Raw genomic sequence first — 21,742 nt, forward strand, 5'->3', positions numbered from 1 at the left:
GGACTTTTATTAAGCAGGTTGCTCAAGACAATTACCGTAGTTTACACAATATAAGGTGCACCTAAAAGCAGTCGATTTTCTAAAAAGCCAACAGTACGCCTGATAATCTGATGCACCTATATATATATATATGCATCAATTTTCTGATTTCTTGGACGTACTCTTCTAAATGTTTTGGAAAGCGCTTTGTTACAGCTGCAGCTGGAGGCTAGTCATATGCTTTTGGAGTATCCTGTATATGCTCAACAGCTCTTAAATAAGTGAAGATATTGAACACTGTGCATTTGTATGTTTATGTTTTGGTTCATGGCATATTGTAAAGCTATTTGACAACATATTTTTCAATTATTCAACCTGACCAGGCTCAGAACCTGGGGCCGAACAAGCTTTCTCAGTCATCGCCCCCACCCTCTGGGACACTCTACAACCACACATCCGCAACTGTACTGACCTGCAGTCCTTCAAATCATTTCTTAAAACTCACCTGTTCTGCAATGCTTTTAACAACTTTTAATCCATTTCACCAATTTCTGCTTTGTTTTTCTTCTTCTTTTCTTCTACGTGTGTTTCTTTTAAACCATGTATGCTTGGCTATAAAGTGTATATTTTATCCCGTGTTTTAAACTCTTGTAAAGTGTCTTTGAGTACAATGAAAAGCGCTATACATCGTTTTATGATTATTACTTTGTACATAAACATTGATTACATTGTACATGCAGCAAGCTCTGCATTTGCATTGCCAATGTGAATTGATGTCCTGTTTTTTAATAAAGGAATGTATTAATAAAAATGAGTCAATTCATTGAAAAAAAAAAGACTGATCAATCGATGTTTAAAACGATCGTTAGTTGTCACCTTACACCTGCTACTTGAAAACGGATGGATATCAGTTATAATTGATCAAAATTATCATTTGTGGGATTATTTCATCAAGCAAAAAAAACATTGCTTCCTACAAACCTCTTGCACAAATATTTCCGAGAAGGGAAGCTGAGCTGCAGTTGAACTTGACAAGGTAAAATGACAAATACATTTAGAGAGTATTATTTCACTTTTGGGCATTTTTTGTTGAGGTTTTGGTGCAATCGGGGCAATATCTGCTATAACAACAGAGGATTTGCATCAGCAGTCTCATCGACAGGTATCAAGAAGAAAAATCAATTTTTTAAAACAACGTACAGCATGACTGACTGGATCAAATTATGTTTCCCCTGCCCAGACCTCGACTAAATTAAGTTGTCTGTCAAAGCCTTTCAGATCCTTCAGTCCATCCATCATGTGCAATTTACACACAACATTGTAAAAAGCAATGTATTTTCCGAGTCTCTAATATGTATGGCTTTCTCAATTGTATTATTTTTGCTTGATTTGTGTCATCACATTTTGATATTCTGACATTTCCACTGAAATACGAAAAATATGAGGAAAAAAATATGTATGTGTATTTTTTCGTTTACTGCATGAACAACTGGGGTTACCTGACAATATTTCCAGAGTTGACCTCAATGGTCCATGTGCATCTCAGGTTGTTGTCATAAGGAAACGGGTAACCAGGTGAAAGGATGCGCCCTGAAGATTTCCCCTTGAAATTGCCACCACACTCCGCTGTGCACGCACCCCCACACACAAAACACACACATAGACACACACACACACACAAACTTTATTTTTATTTGGAACTGTACAGAGAAATAGTCAGTGTGCCAGTGCAACAAACTAAATTCTATTACCACTACTACTAATTAGACTACAATTCGAATCATTAACTTCTTGCATGGCTATCTTATCTTCGATATGGATCATCAACAGTTTCAAGATTTGGCCTTGTATCAAAACACAAAGAGAACTCTTTGTGTTCATACTCTCTGGAGCTGGGGAGTCGGGTTTATCTCCCAGTCGGGAGTATGAGGACTCGGATTGTGAGATGTGAATATTCCCGTGACATGTGACCAAAGGTGTTCTTTACGTTGATAATGCCACAGCACCTTGAAATATGAAACTTCATGTGAAAGCAATTAAAGTAGAACATACAAAACACTGCGAATGTTTCCTGTCTGGGTGTGCACATTTTACCCCTTTATCTTGATTAGATCGTTGAATATAGTCATAGTCACAGCTTTAAATGAAAACATTTCATATTTTTTTTCAATTAGTTGTGGTTGGATTGGTTGAATTTTGATTTTGAGGATGCATTACAACTCAAATTTAATGTTAAAAAGGAACATAAGGACAAACAGGTCCCAAAATACAAAATAATTTCTTAGAAGTTAAAAAAAAATGCTACCCGATTGTTAATTGTTTGTTTGTTTATTGAACATAAAACATACAGTAATAATTTAACAGAAAATAAGGAAGATAAAAAAGTAGAAAGAAAGAAATCAGTCTTCATTCAACACAGTTATTACATTCAAGGGAGTAGGATGAAGTAAAAAACTTATCTAGTCCTACCCGTTATGTGTTTATATCTACTAAATCATTTTTATATCAATCAGAAAAGAAAAAAGTAACAATAAGTCTCCATTAAGGCTCATACTTGACCCTTAACCGTGATATTTTTACAACTTTTGGTTTGTATCGGGATTACCGTATTTTCACGACTATAAGGCGCCATTAAAAGTCTTAAATTTTCTCCAAAATGGACAGGACGCCTTATGGTGCAGAGCGTCTTTTGTATGCCCTGAGTTCCAAAATCTGACTGACAGCCGACACGCTGTTTATATAGAGAAAAGGCGGAAGTGACTGTGGCCAAGCATGCGGGAAAGAAGTCGGCCAATCAGGGAATGGTGGGCGTGTGTATATACATATATGGAGAGAGAGAGAGAGAGAGAGAGAGAGAGAGAGAGAGAGAGAGGGGGGGGGGCAGGCATGCTGGGGAGCAGTCCGCCAATGGGTGAAGGGTGGGCGTGTAAGTGGACGCTAAAGGGACGCTGCAAGCAGGTACCAACACCTGTATAGAGTGTGGCAATGTGCATTGTTGCAAAACAACTCCGGTTTTGGTTTCTAAGAACCCATGAAAATAAATTCGACAAAGAGACACGCCTACGAAGCTCAGTTCAAACTTCAAGCCATCGGTTATGCTTTTGGCATGCGTGCCTATCTCACAGCAGCGGTGAAAAACCAAGTCAAGCACATGAACTCTTGAGTTTGCCGTTATTCCCGGAGGCTTGACTAAAGAACTCCAACCGCTGCACATCGGCATCAACCGGGCGTTCAAAGTAAAGTTGCGAACGGCATGGGAACAATGGATGATTGATGGCAAACAACTTTACAAAGAGTGAGAGGCAGCGCTGGGCGAGTTACGCCACAATACGCAACAATGAGAGGGAACGCGGCATTTTTGATGGATTACGGTACTTGCACAATTGTTCAATTCTTTCTACACACACGCGCTGCCACCATGTTTCGCTCTGTTCTTTACTTTCAAATGTGAGAAAGCTTCACACGAGAGAAATGTTGACTTTGCTGTTGCTTCTCCTTCTTTCCGCTCGGCAATGCGTAGCAACTCACACTTTAGCATGTGATGCGTTCAATGACAACTGGGATGTGCAGTCCCCTGCTTCCGATACAGAGGATGAGGGCTTTGATGTTTTTCTGGGTGATGATTGATCGAAAAACGTGAGAACATTGTACGATGGCTGTTGGATTCACCTGGCGCTTTAAGAGGGGCGGGGCTGCCACTGACAGGCAAAGAGCAAGAGTATGCCAGCAAGTGATGAGTGACCTCCTGTTGGAGCGCACACAAAGGGCAGGCCCCTTTGAGTATACAACCTTGGATCTATTTGGCCCCTATGAAGTCAAAGACGCAGTCAAAGGAAGAGTAAGGAAGAAAGTCTGGGGCATCGTCTTCTGCTGCATGGCTTCAAGGGCAGTCCATGCTGATGTATGCGATGACCAATCTTCAGAAAGTTTTCTGCTAGCCTACTCACGCTTTGTTGCTCTAAGGGGCCATCCACGCAAGCTATGGTCCGACAAAGGGACAAATTTAATCGGGGCGAAACCCGCCCTGAATGAGCTCCACAACCACATACACTGTGTTCAGACGTCATCAGTTGAGGACATCGCTTCCAAGAACGGGACGGACTGGGTGTGGAGCTTCCACCCTGCTGATGCGCCCCACCGAAATGGAGCAGCAGAAGCTGCCGTGAAATTGATAAAAAGAGCCCTCACGAGTTTGAAAGGAGCAACAGACTATCTCACCTGGGGTGAGTTTCAAACTCTACTGTTTCAGGCAGCCAACCTGACGAACGAGCGCCCGATCGAGTCCATTGAATACATTAGTCCCAATTCTCTCCTCCTTGGACGATCCTCAGCGGGAGGAGACACAGATGGACTTGATCTTGTCACTCACCCCTGGCGCAGGCTGAGGAAAATCCACAATTTAGTGGACAGATTTTGGACCAAATGGAATGAACTAGCTGGTCCTAATCTCTTTTCCGTGAGAAGTGGCATACAAAACGAAGAAACGTCAAACAAGGAGACGTGGTCTGGATTGTGGACCCGAACGCTATCAGAGGGCAATTCCGCTTGGGCCGAGTCACGGCCACAAGATCCGACAAGCACGGAATCGTCAGGGACGTTAACGTCAACGTTTGTACCGGACTGCCAATGATGAACACTGAGAAAAGAGGCAGAACGCGTCAACAACTCCCACCAACCATCATCCTGCAAAGAGATGTAAGGAGGCTGGTTGTGCTTATCCCAGCAGAGGACTTGACTCCAGCTGCAACTCTGTGACCCGGACTCTAGCTCCAGTCAAGACCCTCTTAAGACATTATTTGGCTGGTTGGTGTAGGCGGATCGCTGCCACCATGAACCACACAAAATGTACACCGTACATGCACGAAGTTGAGCACCCATGCCTCATAAAGCCACTGATCCGCTTGGGGGCTATGCTCTTCACCGAAAACAGGAGGCAACATTGGACAAATGGTCGGGACAAAAAAAAAAAAAAACGGTTGTAATGTTTATGACTTTGTCACTGAATAGGGTCTTTAATTATGTGTTGATGTAAGTTCCCTGGATGGGACATCGGGAACTTAAGTGGGAGGTGTTGGATTCACCTGTCGCTTTAAGAGGGGCGGGGCTGCCACTGACAGGCGACCGTTCGCGCGAGGTATAAAAAGCAGAATCGCATTATGTTGCGTTAGTGAACACACTCGCTTCGTCGTCGGCATGGCCCAATGGTAAGCTACGCTTGTACTTTTATTTACCAGATATCTTAAGTTAGCTTTAGATTGATCATGATCGGTTGCTTTATTTGTCTGCTTTGCATTATGTCTGTTGTGCTTTGTTTGTAATCACAGTCAGTTACCGCTCGCAATCGGCAATGTAAACGGCGTGGGATAAAGTGTTGCTAAAACAATGGTGTCTTTATTTAACTCATTATGCATAGTTTTCATGTTTGTCTACCCGCGTTGCAGCTGGGCTTAATCATGCCGGCGCTCCACTTCCGGTTTGGACCGTTGGGAGTCGTAGTTCTTTTGTTCGTGTCGACTTGATATGTTTGTGATATATGGTTTCTCACGTTTAAAATGATACATAGTGAGATCACGGTTGATTAAAGTATTTATTAAATGTATTGTTAAAATAAAAGCATTAATGTAAATTCTATACTTATTTACAACGTGATGCAGAAAGAAAGATATATATTCTGCATTTATGTGTGCTTATCAAGATATATTCTGCATTTGTGTGCTTGAGGTTATTACCTACTTCTGCTACTGCTTCTGATACTGCTACTGCAACTACTTTCATTTCATCTACTTTTGCTGCAAAATGTTCAAATAAATGTATCAAGAAAGTACAGAAAGAGTGATCCTTCCATGCTGGCCGACAATCCCTTTTCAGAGGGCCGTGAAAAACGGAAATAACTGAACAATGGCTAACTAAAATACAACCGAACTCAGTTCTGCTTTCGTTGCCTTTTTAAAAACGTGTTTTTAGCTTGTATCTGTATGTCTTGGATGCTACCGTATGCTTCAAGCTAACGTGTTAGCGTGCGCGCATGCATGCCGTATGTTTAAGCTGGCGTATGTTTTACCACTGTAAAACTGCGCCCATTAAGACCGTGCGGTTTGTCTATCTGTAAAACACAGAAATGTCACCCATTAATGAGACTGCGCCCAACCGTACGATGCGTCGAATAGTCGTGAAAATACATCCACACCCTGGCACTCGTGTCAATTTTCTCTTGTATTCATAATTGATATTTCAATACCTTTCTCTATTTATCAACTTAGTTCTGATTTATCATCATATTTAATGTTTAGAATTTATCATTTTAACACTGATTGATGTAGGTTGTTACTATTTTTTTGAATTTGTTTTTGAACAAGCGATTTACTCATTGTCAGGTCCGTTTCGAGATTATTCCACAGATGAACACCTTTGCTAGATGCACTTCTTTGCTTGATGTTTGTTCTTGTTTTGAGTTTTTTGAATAAGTTGGTACCTCTTAATTCAGTTGCTTTCTCGAATTTCGAAAAACCTCTGAATGTTTTGGCAGCGCAGGTTATTGTGTGCTTTGTACATTAATTGGGCGATTTTAAAGTCAACCAGGTCATAAAATTTCATCGTATTTAATTTGATAAATAGTGGATTTGTGGGTAAATAGTGGATTTGTGGGTTCCGTATATTTTGATCTATTAATAATTCGAATTGCTTTTTTTTGTAGTTTGAGAGTAGGGAGTGTGTTTGTTTTGCAGGCATTTCCCCATATTTCCACACAGTAGGTCATATAAGTTAATAATAATGAAGTGTATATATAATGTGTACAAAGATCTCTGATTTAGCACTTCCTTGGTTTTGTGGAGGATCCCTACGGTCTTGGCTATTTTTCTTTTTACTTTATCGATATGTGGTTTCCAACATAGTTTTGAGTCTATTACTAATCCGAGAAACTTGGTTTCATACGCTCTATTTCAATTGAGTTTACCATAATTTTAGCTTGGTGTTTGATTGGTCTTGTGCCAAAAACAATTAACTTCGATTTTTTTAGGTTAAGTGACAATTTATTTCTGTCGAACCAGTTTTTTTAATTTGCTTAATTCGATTTCTACGGTTGTCAGGAGCCGTTTCAGATTTATTCCAGAACAGTAGAAAGTTGTATCATCAGCAAATAGGACACATTTAAATTGTTTTGAGACCTTGCAGATAGCATTTATATATAAGATGAATAGTTTTGGACCAGCGGCCCGGTATCCAGTGGTTAGCACGTTGGCTTCACAGTGCAGAGGTACCGGGTTCGATTCCATCTCTGGCCTCCCTGTGTGGAGTTTGCAATGTTCCCCCCGGGTCTGCGTGGGTTTTCCCCGGGTGCTCCGGTTTCCTCCCACATTCCAAAAACATGCGTGGCAGGCTGATTGAACACTCTAAATTGTCCCTAGGTGTGAGTGTGAATGGTTGTTCGTCTCTGTGTGCCCTGCGATTGGCTGGCAACCGATTCAGGGTGTCCCCCGCCCACTGCCCGGAGACAGCTGGGATCGGCTCCAGCACCCCCCGCGACCCTAGTGAGGATCAAGCGGTTCGGAAGATGAATGAATGAATGAATGAGTTTTGGACCAAGCACTGACCCCTGAGGAACTCCGTGAGTGATTTTCAGTTGATTCGTTTTTTTATTGTTGAGGTGCACGTACTGATATCTGTTTTCTAAATAACTTTTTATCCATTTATAAGCTACACCTCTAATGCCTTGTCTTTCTAGTTTTTTCAATAATATACTGTGATCTATTGTGTCAAAATCGTTTTTTAGATCTAGGAAAACCCCAACAGTAAATTCTTTGTTGTCTATATTAGTGGCAATTGCTTCCACAAACTCCGTAACTGCCATTGAGGTGGTCCGTCTTTCCCTGAAGCCATATTGATTCTCACTTAACAGCGCATGCTTTTGTATAAAGCTATCAAGTCTGCGAGAAAATAGTTTTTCTAATTTTGAAAATTGTGGTAGTAGTGATATTGGTCTATAATTTGTAAACAGATGTCCTTCTCCACTTTTATAGATTGGAATAACTTTAGCAATTTTCATTTTTGATGGAAAAATACCAGCTTTGAATGACAGGTTGCATGTGTGCGTGAAAGGTCGCACTACATATTCTATAATCTCCTTGATTATTGTCATATCATATATATATCAATAAGTGTGCTTGCTCGTTCTTATGAACATGTGATTACCTGAAACGTTTTCAGTGGTGACGGAAGTCCAAATAAAACAAGAAAGCATGGAATACCCGAGACAAGTGTATTACCGTATTGTCCGCACGAAAAGACACTGGATTATGAGGCACACCTTCAATGAATGGTTATTTTGTAATATTTTTTTCAGATATTAGACGCTTTGCACTAAAAGGTGCAATCTACATCGCGTCCACTAGATGGTGCTACACTCCTTCCATTCAAGTAAATTAACTTTTACTGGACTTAAATGAAACTACGAAAATCGAAAACAATGCATCAAAACAGAAACTCAAGCGTGGAAATCACAAAATAAATTCTATATCCCCCCCCTACAGAACTTATTTTGTGATTTCCTCACTTGATTTTCTTGGTGGTTTCATTGAAGTAATCGTTTAAAATAGTTTACGTTTTTCGGTGGCGGTTTTGAATGCCTCTCGAGTCGAACGGAAAAAAGCACGGAGATAGACAAAGACATACCTGTATTTGTTGAGACAATTTTAAATCATTAACACCACCGCTCTCCTTTTTTCGGAGCTGCAACACAAACTTATTTAAAAAAGCAGCGTCACAGTTCACTGAACCAACAGCAAGTTATAACATTGGAGTTAATCTTTGCAGTGCGAGACTGGAAAAAAATACTTCGATTTTTGTTTGAGTACAATAAAAGTGTTAAACAACATATTTTGATCAATTTTCATTTATTGCCTAAACCTTGAGTAAACGGCTGCTGATGTAATGGTCATTGTTAATGCATAGTTAACCTTTAAATATTATACTTTTGAATATCAGAATTCTTGCTTATGAATATCAGTTAAAATAGAAAAACGGGTTCCCATGTTGATCGTTTACAGAACCCAACATTAGTTACCGTGGTTTCCCATTGGGTAATCGAATGGAACCGAAAAATGGTTTCTGTTAATTCTGAAATCCTCAGGCCTGAACTTTGACTTCCTGGTAGCGGGAGTTCCTGATAAGAAGACATTTGTTTGGCCAATCACAAAACTCACAAATAGTGACTCATAGTTCAGGGTAATTTACGCAAATTAGACCAATGACGTATGTAGTCGTGGAAAAGCAAACTGCACTCCTACTCTCGTCTACCAAGTGGCAGGAACAAAAAAGCCAAGTTAGAAATACAGGAATAGAAACAGCCAGAATTACAGCAGACGGTACACATTACATTGCACATTTGGAAGATTAAAGGGCATGTATAGATGCTTGTTAAGATGCAATGACTGCTGCATGGCAAAAGTTAAGTCTATACTTACCATTTTATTTATTTACCCTTGATTTTGGTAAGGGAGTTCAAATGATTCTCATTTGCATTGCCTTCCCGGCTTTATACAGTCGTTTAGACAGTGATTTACATTACATTATAAATATGCCTATTTATAAGTGGATAGATGTGTTTTTTTTAGGCGGGGATGCTTTTAAATAGTACACATAGTTGCTACACCAGTTTGTAGCTTGTCATGAAATTATGATCCACAATGATCTCAAAGACAGGGAATGTAACTTTGTACCCTGTTTGTATATACTTTTATTTTGCCAATTTTTACTCTGCTCTCTGCAGCCGGGCAGGCATCTTTTTTTTATCTGTCCGAGTAAAGGTTAAATAAATGAAATAAATACGTGATATTATTGACAGCTCTTTTGGTGCCTGTAAATGTGTTTGGCAAATTTGGGAATACAAACAGAATGAACCGTATATGAAACTTTTTATTGGTCACTAAACGTCATGCTGCCCTGTCACCCATGTTTAGCTAGTTTGGTCATGCTGGTAAACTTGGTCATTCCTGGATGTCTTCATCCCCGGAAGATGCTCAGAAGAGTCTGCACCTATTTGTATGTCAACCTTTGTATTTTCTTTTTGTCCATTCTTAAATATTGCTACGAGTGAAGACAGCATAACTAGTAAAGGGTATACTGGCAAGGAACTCATGGAGGCTGCCAATGCAAAAACGGCACACCCACAAGTTCTATCAACCAATCAGTCTTCAGACAGGACAGTAACAAGGGCTACGATTGTTTTATGGGGTGGCATGGGCAAAGAAACAAGACAACAGTTGTAAAAACAATTAACTTTTATATCAAACACAGACAATGGACAACACAATTATTATCACAACAACCACAGTGAAAAAAAGAAAGTAAATAAATCCAATTTAGTCTCAACCTCTTAGTTGACCTTGAAAATAATTGGTGATCACCTTTCTCAACACCGGTGTGAGTTTCCCTTTTTTTTCTTTCAATCTGAATGAAATAACTAAAAACAAAATGTTCTTGTCAACTCCCGTCGTGCAAAATAAATTCTTCTAAACATCACCAACACAAATAAAATAAATTAATTTATCAAATGTAATATCTTCTCATGGTCTCACCACCCGTGGGAGGGGTCAAAGGGGTCGGGTGCAATGCGAGCTGGGCGGCAGCCAAAGGCGGGGACCCTGGCGGTCCGATCCTCGGCTGCAGAAGCTAGCTCTTGGGACATGGAATGTCACCTCTCTGGCAGGGAAGGAGCCCGAACTGGTGTGTGAGGCAGAGAAGTTCCGACTGGATATAGTCGGACTTGCCTCCACACACAGCCTAGGTTCTGGTACCAGTCCTCTCAAGAGGGGTTGGACTCTCTTTCACTCTGGAGTTGCTCACGGTGAGAGGCGCAGAGCAGGTGTGGGCATACTTATTGCCCCCCGGCTCAGTGCCTGTACATTGGGGTTCACACCGGTGGACGAGAGGGTTGCATCCCTCCGCCTGCGGGTGGGGGGACGGGTCCTGACTGTTGTTTGTGCATATGCACCAAACAGCAGCTCAGCATACCCACCCTTTTTGGAGTCCTTGGAGGGTGTGCTGGAGAGTACTCCTGCTGGGGACTCCCTTGTTCTACTGGGGGACTTCAATGCTCACGTGGGCAATGACAGTGAGACCTGGAGGGGCGTGATTGGGAGGAACGGCCCCCCGATCAGAACTCGAGTGGTGTTTTGTTATTGGACTTCTGTGCTCGTCACGGACTGTCCATAACGAACACCTTGTTCAAACATAAGGGTGTCCACGTGTGCACTTGGCACCAGGACACCCTAGGCCGCAGTTCGATGATCGACCTTGTGGTCGTGTCATCGGATTTGCGGCCGCATGTTCTGGACACTCGGGTGAAGAGAGGAGCGGAGCTGTCAACTGATCACCACCTGGTGGTGAGTAGGCTCCGATGGTGGGGGAAGATGCCGGTCCGTCCTGGCAGACCCAAACGTATTGTGAGGGTTTGTTGGGAGCATCTGGCGGAATCCCCTGTCAGAAGGAGTTTCAACTCCCACCTCCGACAGAGCTTTTCCCATGTTCCGGGGGAGACGGGGGACATTGAGTCCGAGTGGACCATGTTCCGTGCCTCTATTGTTGAGGCGGCCAATCTGAGTTGTGGCCGTAAGGTGGTTGGTGCCTGTCGTGGCGGCAACCCTCGTACTCGCTGGTGGACACCAGCAGTAAGGGATGCCGTCAAGCTGAAGAAGGAGTCCTATCGAGCCTTTATGGCCTGTGGGACCCCAGAGGCAGCTGACGGGTACCGACTGGCCAAGCGGAACGCAGCTTCGGTGGTCGCCGAGGCAAAAACCCGAGCATGGGAAGAGTTCGGTGAGGCCATGGAAGCCGACTTCCGGACGGCTTCGAGGAAATTCTGGTCCACCATCCGACGTCTCAGGAGGGGGAAGCAGTGCACCACGAACACTGTGTACAGTGGGGATGGGGCGCTGCTGACTTCGACTCGGGACGTTGTGAACCGGTGGGCAGAGTACTTCGAAGACCTCCTCAACTCCACCAACATGCCTTCCTTGGAGGAAGCAGAGCCTGGGTACTCCGAGGTGGGCTCTCCTATCTCTGTGGTTGAAGTCACCGATGTGGTTAAAAAGCTCCTCGGTGGCAAGGCCCCAGGGGTGGATGAGATCCGCCCAGAGTTCCTCAAGGTTCTGGATGTTGTGGGGATGTCCTCTGCAACATCGCGTGGTCAACGGGGAGAGTGCCTCTGGATTGGCAGACCGGGGTGGTACTCCCTCTTTTTAAAAAGGGGGACCGGAGGGTGTGTTCCAACTACAGAGGGATCACACTCCTCAGCCTGCCTGGTAAGGTCTATTCAGGGGTGCTGGAGAGGAGGGTCCGTCAGGAAGTCGAGCCTCAGATTGAGGAGGAGCAGTGTGGTTTTCGTCCCGGCCGTGGAACAGTGGACCAGCTCTACACCCTTAGCAGGGTCCTCGAGGGTATGTGGGAATTCGCCCAACCAGTCTACATGTGTTTTGTGGACTTGGAGAAGGCGTTTGACCGTGTCCCTCGGGGAGTTCTGTGGGGGGTGCTTCGTGGGTATGGAGTACCGAACCCCCTGATACGGGCTGTTCGGTCACTATACCACCGATGTCAGAGTTTGGTCCGCATTGCCGGCAGTAAGTCGGAATCGTTTCCAGTGAGGGTAGGACTCCGCCAAGGCTGCCCTTTGTCACCGATTCTGTTCATAACCTTCATGGACAGAATCTCTCGGCGCAGCCGAAGCGTTGAGGGGGTCCGTTTTGGTGGCCTCAGTATTGCATCCCTGCTTTTTGCAGATGATGTGGTGCTGTTGGCTCCTTCAAACAGGGCTCTCCAACTCTCACTGGAGCGTTTCGCAGCCGAGTGTGAAGCGGTTAGGATGAAAATCAGCACCTCCAAATCTGAAACCATGGTCCTCAGTCGGAAAAGGGTGGAGTGCCCCCTCCAGGTCGGGGGGAAGATCTTGCCCCAAGTGGAGGAGTTTAAGTATCTTGGGGTCTTGTTCACGAGTGAGGGCAGGAGGGAGCGAGAGATCGACAGGCGGATCGGTGCAGCGTCTGCGCTGTGGTAGCTCCTCGTGTGGAGGTACGGTCTGTCGTGGTGAAGAAGGAGCTGAGCCAAAGGGCGAAGCTCTCAATTTACCGGTCGATCTACGTTCCAACCCTCATCTATGGTCACGAGCTATGGGTCGTGACCGAAAGAACGAGATCCCGGATACAAGCGGCCGAAATGAGTTTTCTCCGCAGGGTGTCCGGGCTCTCCCTTAGAGATAAGGTGAGAAGCTCGGACATCCGGGAGGGGCTCCGAGTCGAGCCGCTTCTCCTCCACATCGAGAGGAGCCAGATGAGGTGGCTTGGGCATCTGATTCGGATGCCTCCTGAACGCCTCGCTGGTGAGGTGTTCCGGGCATGTCCCACCGGGAGCAGACCCCATGGAAGACCCAGGACACGCTGGAGAGACTATGTCACCCAGCTGGCCTGGGAACGCCTCGGGATCCACCGGGGAGAGCTGGAAGAAGTAGCTAGGGAGAGGGAAGTCTGGGCTTCCCTGCTAAAGCTGTTGCCCCCGCGACCCGGCCCCGGATAAGCGGTAGAAGATGGATGGATGGATGGATGGATCAAATGTAATATATTGTATGTTCTTTCGTTGGCTCGGCACTACCACTGTAGCCCCTTTTCCAGCACTTTTGGACGTCAGGGCACCGTAATGGAATCCTAATAGGGCAGAGAGCACACGAGCGCCGACAATAAAATAACTACAGTAATCAATATTAACTACTTAATTCCAAGTACTGCGAGACATTAACATTTATGTACACTCACCAGAAGAATGTTGAACGATACTCCGACGATGTTATACGGTCGGCGAAATCCCGGCGGTACGGAATGCTAACCGCTACGTTAGCCAGGTACAGTACTCGAGGTCTAAGGAAAGTGACTATGTTTTAGCAACAAGTGATTTTAAACGAAATGCGCATAACACGTTCAAGCCTCTGAGCCCACTCACTGCGTAGAATGACTCTTTCTCCCGAAACACTTCCTCACAACGGCGAAGAATACGTCCGCTCGCGTTCAGGTCCCGTAAGAAAAAGAGACCGAGATGGGTTGCGCCGCACGTTCGTGACGTCACGAAGGTGTGCCCTGATTCGCTCGGGCCACGGCAATATTTAATTGTTTAATTAAGCAATTTTTAACGACGCTACTCTTTTAGTCAATATAGATTTTGGTTATGTCCACTCCCCATTGCCTCATGCCATAATCCGGGTTACACAGTGTTCCGGAGAATATTGAGCTGGTCCTCACATTACAGGAAAGGTCAAAGAACTTTTATCCAAACTGTGTTATCTTTCTACTGATTATACCCATGGTGTGTGTCTTAAAGGAACACATTTTAATCAAGAGGGGGATTGCAATTATGTTGTAACAGTCCTTGGTTATAATTAGATTCAAAAACCAGGGTAAAATCCTTGACGGGTTTATTAAAATTTAATATTCTTGAAATTTTCTATGAAAGTTCAAGACCACTATGAAAGAAATTTAAATCCTACTGTCTTTTACAAAAGTCAGCAAACTGCTTGCAAAGTAAATTAAAGAATTCAAGTTGTGCAGACCTTGGTCCACTAAATTGCAAGACAAAGAAAAGGTGTTAGTGAATGTTGGAGAAGCTGATTCTTCTGAATGTGTCATTGACATTCATTCATTCATTCATTCATCTTCCGAGCCGCTTGATCCTCACTAGGGTCGCGGGGCGTGCTGGAGCCTATCTCAGCTGTCTTCGGGCAGTAGGCGAGGGACACCCTGAATCGGTTGCCAGCCAATCGCAGGGCACACAGAGACGAACAACCATCCGTGCTCACACTCACACTTAGGGACAATTTAGAGTGTTCAATCAGCCTGCCACGCATGTTTTTGGAATGTGGGAGGAAACCGGAGCACCCGGAGAAAACCCACGCAGGCCCGGGGAGAACATGCAAACTCCACACAGGGAGGCCGGAGCTGGAATCGAACCCAGCACCTCTGCACTGTGAAGCCGACGTGCTAACCACTGGGCTACCGGGCCGTGTCATTGACAGTTCCCAATAATTGTTTTGAGCTAATATTTGATTTTGGCTGTTATTTGTTGTACTATTATAGTTATAATACATTTAAAAGCAGTATGTTTACTGTTGCTACAGAGAGAGAAAGAATAATTCAGTGAATTCAATATGTTTTAAGAACAACACCAAAGTGTGTCACTAAAGGAGGTAGTGCACATAGTTGCTGCATGTGGTAATTCAGTTCAGGCTTTAGAATTGTTGGTGATTTTCCTTTTTAGTCTTGTTAAGTCAAGTCAAGTCAAGTCAACTGTATTTATAGAGTACTTTCAAACAGCCATCACTGCATACAAAGTGCTGTACATGGAGCAATTGAACATGCACAATAAACAGTAAGACAAATCGGTATTAAAGACGGTAGAAAGCACCAAACAGTAAAACCAATTTTTTAAATTTAATTTTTAAATTGTAAATGCTGGACTTCACGAAACATAAACTGCCTCATAACAACTTCACATTTTAGGATAGTGGAGGAAGACTTCAGTTACCTGAACATGAAAACACAGCCTACAGATGTCCAGCAAAATGAGTGAGACAAAAGGTAGGTGATATGCTTACCTATACATGATGGTAGGCTGTTGTCCCACGCCCTTCTCTCGCCAGTCATGCATTTCAGAATGCCACTGCCGTGCAGGGTGTAACCTTGGTCACAGCCAAATGTGATCGCACTTCCAGCAAAGTGACCCTGGTCACTGACTTTAAAGCCAAACTGTGGCACACCAGGTTCATCACAATGGGATAGCTCAAAACCTGAAGTGATATAAGTGAAGTGTCGTCAAAACAACAAACATGAACATAGCAAATGATATGTGGGACAGACTTATCACAACTAATCAAGTCCACTTTGGAACACCATTTTTCTTCTCTCCCCATGTTGTTAATAGGCACTGATTGCTATTTGGAAAGTAATTACCCATTCTATTACTTTTCAGTAAAGGATTCCTTCTAGACAAATTATAATTATGTTCACAATTAAACAGCAATTAAAGGGGGCATTTATATAATGCCTACATATTCATTCATTCATTCATTTTCCGATCCGCTTATCCTCACTTGGGTCAGGGGGGTGCTGTTGCCTATCCCAGCTGTCTTCAGGCAGTAGGCGAGCGATACCCTAAAGTGGTTGCCAGTTTACACTCACAGCTAGGGACAATTTTGAGTGTTCAATCAGCCTGCCATGCATGTTTTTGGAATGTGGGAGGAAACCGGAGTACCCGTAGAAAACCCACACAGGCCCGGAAGAACATGCAAACTCCACACAGGGAGGAGGAATTGAACACAGAACCTCTGCACTGTGAGGTCGACGTGCTAACAAGTGGAACACCGGGCTGCCATGCCTATGTATATATATTTATAATGTTCTACTCGAAAATTATGGCAGACAATATTATGGGGCGGCATGGTTCAGTGGTTGTCTCCCAGTCCAGAGGTTGGAGGTTCAATCGGCCATTGCAACTATGTCGAAGTGATATTGGGCAAGACACTGAACCCCCAGTCACTGCTGCACCAAAGGTAGCAAAGAACTATCCAAGTGACAGCCCATTTACCATTCCCATTCACCCATACATTTTCTTGACACTAGTCTTCATTAACATAGTGGGTGAGCTGAACTCTACCTAGTGACTGAGGGCCGAAAGCTGAGTATAACACGGACTGGTCATCAGTCAATCACAGGTAACACCATTCACATCACGGTCTCCAATTAACCTAGAATGTATGTTTTTACAATGTGGTAGGAAGCACGTGTTATGATTCAATTGGATTCCAGACTGACTCCTGTTTCCAGCTGTCCATGTTAGTGCAATGTGACTCCACTAACTTTGCGTTTACGGACTGCAGATTCATCACAAGATCCATTGTTCAACTACTACTTCTAGCGGAATAATTGCAAAATCATTTAACTTGCATCCTTGTATAATTCACGTGAAATAAAACTTGTCGTCTACAATACTGACTGGCTGCAAGAAATTATAAATACTGTATTGTAAAGATACTTGTCCTGGGTATGACGTTAAACTGCATCCAACTGGTCCTCCAGGTTGGGGGTTGGGCGTGAGGTTAACAACGTAGGTTGGGTCTCTTTAGACAAAGGCTAGGAGAAGGCAACTCTGAATCCAAATCCCCCTGCTGCCTCGCAGGGTCTGCCTCTTAGGCATTGGCTACGGTGGTACACCCTACCAGTGTACCCGGAGTGGAGCCCCGACAGGCAGGGTCAGACACGCAGTCAGTGACCCTGGCAACTCCTGCAGCAGACCCGGTCCCAAGTGTATTGGTTCATCCTCTCCCTTGGGCTCCGATCGGTGACGCCGAGAGGGGGACACTACAGCCTGGGCAACTCAGTGTCTCCATATCCCCCGCCCAAGCCTTCGACGCGCACTGGAGAGTGGTCTCCACCGAAGTCGCAAGACTTCGTAAAGCAACCACGGGAAGAGGCAGTTACCGGTTCATTAGAGCTCCGGCCAATTGGCGTGGAGCCGGAGCGCCAGGGGCCTCGTCCGACGGTGGGAGGAGTCATCGCACTCCATTGGCTAGCTACCGCCCGCCCCAAACTGGGCAGCCCCCGGTCAATAGGGTCCTAGCCCGTCACACTCGCCTGCTCTACTGGGTGCGTAGAGAGCAGGGGAAACCTGGAAAGCGAGTGCCTCCATGCACCAGGCAAAACACGCAAGAGAAAGAAGTCCCCAGCACTTCGCATAGCAAGCTGGAACGTCAGAACTATGTGCCCCGGAATGTCCCCCGACCCGACTCAGATCACTGACCTAAGAAAGACCGCCATCATTGGGAAGGAACTGGCCCGCTTGAAAATCGATGTGGCCTGCCTCCAGGAGACACGCCTGGAAGACAGCGGATCCCTCAGGGAAGAAAACTACACCTTCTTCTGGCAGGGCCGGCCGCAGAAGGAACCGCGCCAGCATGGCGTGGGCTTCGCAGTGAAGAACTCCCTGCTCCACGCAGTGGAAACACCGACCGGCGGCACGTCCCGTCTCCTCTCCCTGCGCATGAAGACCACAGCAGGGTATGCCAACATCACCTCAGCCTACGCCCCCACCCTGACGTCCTCCCCAGAAGCCAAGGATGAGTTCTACGAAACTCTCGAAAATGAAGTGAGACGTATCCCCAAGACCGAACTCCTCCTGATTCTCGGCGACTTCAACGCACGTGTGGGGGCCGATTGGCAGGCTTGGCCCTCTTGCCTCGGCCCACATGGAGTTGGCCGACTGAACGAGAATGGTCAACGCCTCCTCGAGCTGTGCTGCCACCACAGCCTATGTATCACCAACACCTTCTTCGCAGGCAATGACCGCCACAAGGTGTCCTGGAGGCACCCTAGATCCCACCATTGGCACCAGCTGGACCTAGCAATTACAAGAAGATCCAGCCTGAACGCCATCCTCCACACGAGGAGCTACCACAGCGCAGACTGCGACACCGACCACGCCCTAATCGCCAGTAAGGTAAAGACCAAGTGCAAGCCGCGCATAAACACCTGTGGCACTGCCGACCCGGAAAAGGTGAGCTGCTTCTCCACTACATTCAGAGATAAGCTGAAAGAGAAATATGACAACACCACAGAAGACCCCGTCCGTCTCTGGGACCAGCTCAGAAACGCCATCTACGACTCCGCAATGCTCGCCTTTGGGAAGAGAGTGCGGAAAAACGCAGACTGGTTCTAGGCGCACTGGCAAGAAATGGAGCCTGCAACAGGAGCCAAGAGAAAGGCAATGCTTGAGCACAAGAACAACCCCTGCCCCAACACCCGAGACACCCTCCGTGCTGCCAGGAGTAAAGCCCAGCGGTCAGCCCGCCGTTGTGCTAACAAATACTGGCAGGACCTCTGCATGGAGATCCAGTCAGCTGCTGACCAGGGCAGGACCAGGAGCATGTATGAGGGGATCAAAACGGCAACGGGTCCATCATGCAACAAAACCGCCCCTCTCAAGTCCAAGACCGGTCACACGATCCAAGACCAAAGCAGGCAAATGGATAGGTGGGTCGAGCACTACCTAGAGCTATATGCAACTCAAAACACCGTCGCAGGAGCAGCCCTTGACTCCCTGCCTGACCTTCCCCTCATGGAGGAACTGGACAGCGCACCCTCGCCTGACGAGCTTGCGAAAGCAATCGACGCTCTAAACAATGGCAAAGCACCAGGCCAGGATGGCATCCCCCCTGAGGTACTGCGGCATGGGAAACCCACGCTCCTGCAACCGCTGCACCAGCTTCTGAGCCTCTGCTGGGAAAAGGGCCACATCCCCCAAGACATGAGGGATGCCTCCATTGTCACCCTCTACAAGAACAAGGGGCACCGCAGCGACTGTAACAACTATCGGGGCATCTCTCTGCTCAGCACCGTTGGGAAGGTGTTCGCCCGCGTCGCCCTGAAACGGCTTCAGCGCCTCGCCTCACGAGTCTACCCCGAATCGCAGTGTGGCTTCAGGGCTAAAAGATCCACAGTGGACATGATATTCTCCCTCCGCCAGCTTCAAGAGAAGTGCCGCGAGCAGCAAAGACCTCTGTTCATTGCTTTCGTTGACCTGACCAAAGCGTTCGACCTGGTCAGCCGGAGCGGGCTATTTCAAATACTGGAGAAGATAGGCTGTCCACCAAAACTGCTCACCGTTATCCGCTCCTTCCATCAAGACATGCAAAGCACAGTCCGCTTCAACGGCGCTACCTCCCAGCCATTCCCAGTCAGCAGTGGAGTGAAGCAGGGTTGCGTCCTTGCACCAACCCTATTTGGAATCTTCTTTTCCACCTCCTCCAGTATGCCTTCTCCGACTGCGAAGAGGGGGTATACCTCCGCACACGGCAAGATGGTAGCCTCTTTAACATGGCAAGACTGCGCGCCAAGTCTAAAACCTACAACATCCTGGTAAGAGAACTACTGTTTGCAGACGATGCTGCCCTCACTTCCCATAGTGAGGCAGGACTCCAGCACTTGGTGAACAGACTCTCGCGTGCGTGCAGGGACTTTGGGCTCACGATCAGCCTAAAGAAGACAAATATACTAGCCCAGGGAACCACAGTCGCCCCCTCTATCACCATCGAGGACACGCTGCTGCAAAATGTCGACTCCTTCACCTATCTAGGCTCAACCGTCACATGTGCAACAACACTCGACGCCGAGATCAGCTCGAGGATCGCCAAGGCTGCCGGTGTGATGGCGAAGCTGTCGAAACGCGTCTGGGAAAACAGCCTTCTCAGTGCAAAAACCAAGGTTATGGTGTACGAGGCCTGCGTCCTCTCCACCTTACTCTACGGCAGTGAGTCATGGACCACCTACGCTAGGCAGGAACGGCGACTTAACACCTTTCATCTACGTGCCCTCCGGCGGCTGCTGCGCATCAGGTGGCAGGACCGGATTCCAAACACTGCGGTCCTCCAACAAGCCGGCCTCCTAAGCATCCAATGCACCTTGATGAAGAGGAGGCTCCGCTGGATCGGCCATACCTTCCGCATGGACCCCCACCGGCTGCCGCGGGAAATCCTCTATGGCGAGCTGCTTGAGGGACGCCGGAGTGTGGGCCGGCCCCTGCTGCGCTACAAGGACACTTTCAAACGTGACCTAAAGGCAGTCCGGGTGGATCCCAACAGATGGGAGAGTGCAGCAGCAGACCGAGCCACCTGGCGCAACACCATCCACATAGGGGTTGCCGAGGCTGCGGCGGAGGAGCAGGACCGGGCCTCACAGAAGCGGGCAGCGAGAAAGTGCCGCGCAGCTGCTCCACGCACCACCCCACCATCCTCAACATTCACCTGCGTGAAATGCCAGCGGGAATGCCACTCAAGAATAGGGCTCTTCAGCCACTCGCGCTCATGCGTCCAGTACAGGACCTAATCCCCCCCTACGCGTCGACCATCGCCTTTCGAGACGAGGATGCTATATTGTAAAGATAAAAAATATAAAGGTAGAGACTGTATTTTTAAACTTCTAAGTTTTTAATACGGGCTGATTCACAGTGCACTTGTTTGACGTGCTGCCAGAGTTGCCCAAACAATGTCGTGAACTTGAGCATGGTCTTGATATGCATTGCCTATCTTCAGGTACTAAAGTTAAGTGTTCTGCCATGCAGGAACAGTGGCCTCAGTTAAACTTAGATGTGCTGATTTACAGTCTTCCCTTACCGTGAGGTCTTTGACCATGCCAGGTGTTATGGTGGTATTACAAGTGTCATTCCGAGTATAAATCAGGAGTTAAGGCTCACATTTAGAAAATTACATCGACACCTTTGGTTAAAGAGTTAAAAAAAAAAAAAAAAAGAACCGAGATTTCATATTCCAGAGGATGATTTAAACTTGCCACATTAAAAGCGGGGCTGAGCGGGGCAGCCCCGGTACAGTGTCGGGGCTGCCCCACTTGCGTTCACATGGCAGTTTCTGCAGCGGAGCAAAACGACAGAAAACAAACGAGCTGTTGTGTTGGTTATTTTTAAAACGTACTGTATATACACAACTCAAGCGACTACTGGACCGACACGTCCTTCTCCTTCTCGGTCTCCGTGCCTTCTGCTCGAGAGTGACCGCCCAAGAAAACGTAAATGAACGATGACTTCAATGACACTCAGAAAAGCAAACACTAATGCGCCAAACAGAAAATCAAGAGAGGAAATCACAAAATAAATTCTATGGGGGGTGGGGGGTTATGAACAAACAACAAAGGAACAAACAACTCCGAGACAGTCCAGTCTCCTA

General features: G+C 46.1%; 1 protein-coding gene and 1 long non-coding RNA gene across 9 annotated transcripts in view; one reads left to right on the forward strand and one right to left on the reverse strand.

Moving 5' to 3' along the window:
- LOC127600226 (CUB and sushi domain-containing protein 3-like) overlaps positions 1-21,742 on the reverse strand; it is a 782,730-nt gene that overhangs the window by 527,578 nt on the left and 233,410 nt on the right. For all 8 annotated transcript variants that reach the window (XR_007962299.1, XM_052064574.1, XM_052064571.1 and 5 more), the window contains 2 exons: positions 15,608-15,799; positions 1,479-1,605 (listed from right to left, as the gene is read on the reverse strand). Coding sequence is in view for 7 of the 8 variants with exons in the window: in XM_052064574.1 (XP_051920534.1) it covers positions 1,479-1,605; positions 15,608-15,799 (319 nt within the window). In the remaining variant the exon portion in view is untranslated. The remainder of the gene's footprint in view (positions 1-1,478; positions 1,606-15,607; positions 15,800-21,742) is intronic.
- Positions 6,920-21,742, forward strand: part of LOC127600376 (uncharacterized) — a 257,704-nt gene continuing 242,881 nt past the window's right edge. Inside the window, exon 1 of the long non-coding RNA XR_007962316.1 lies at positions 6,920-6,997. This is a non-coding gene — a long non-coding RNA (uncharacterized LOC127600376). The remainder of the gene's footprint in view (positions 6,998-21,742) is intronic.

Source organism: Hippocampus zosterae, chromosome 5, assembly GCF_025434085.1.
Source record: "Hippocampus zosterae strain Florida chromosome 5, ASM2543408v3, whole genome shotgun sequence".
Classification (NCBI taxonomy): domain Eukaryota; kingdom Metazoa; phylum Chordata; class Actinopteri; order Syngnathiformes; family Syngnathidae; genus Hippocampus; species Hippocampus zosterae.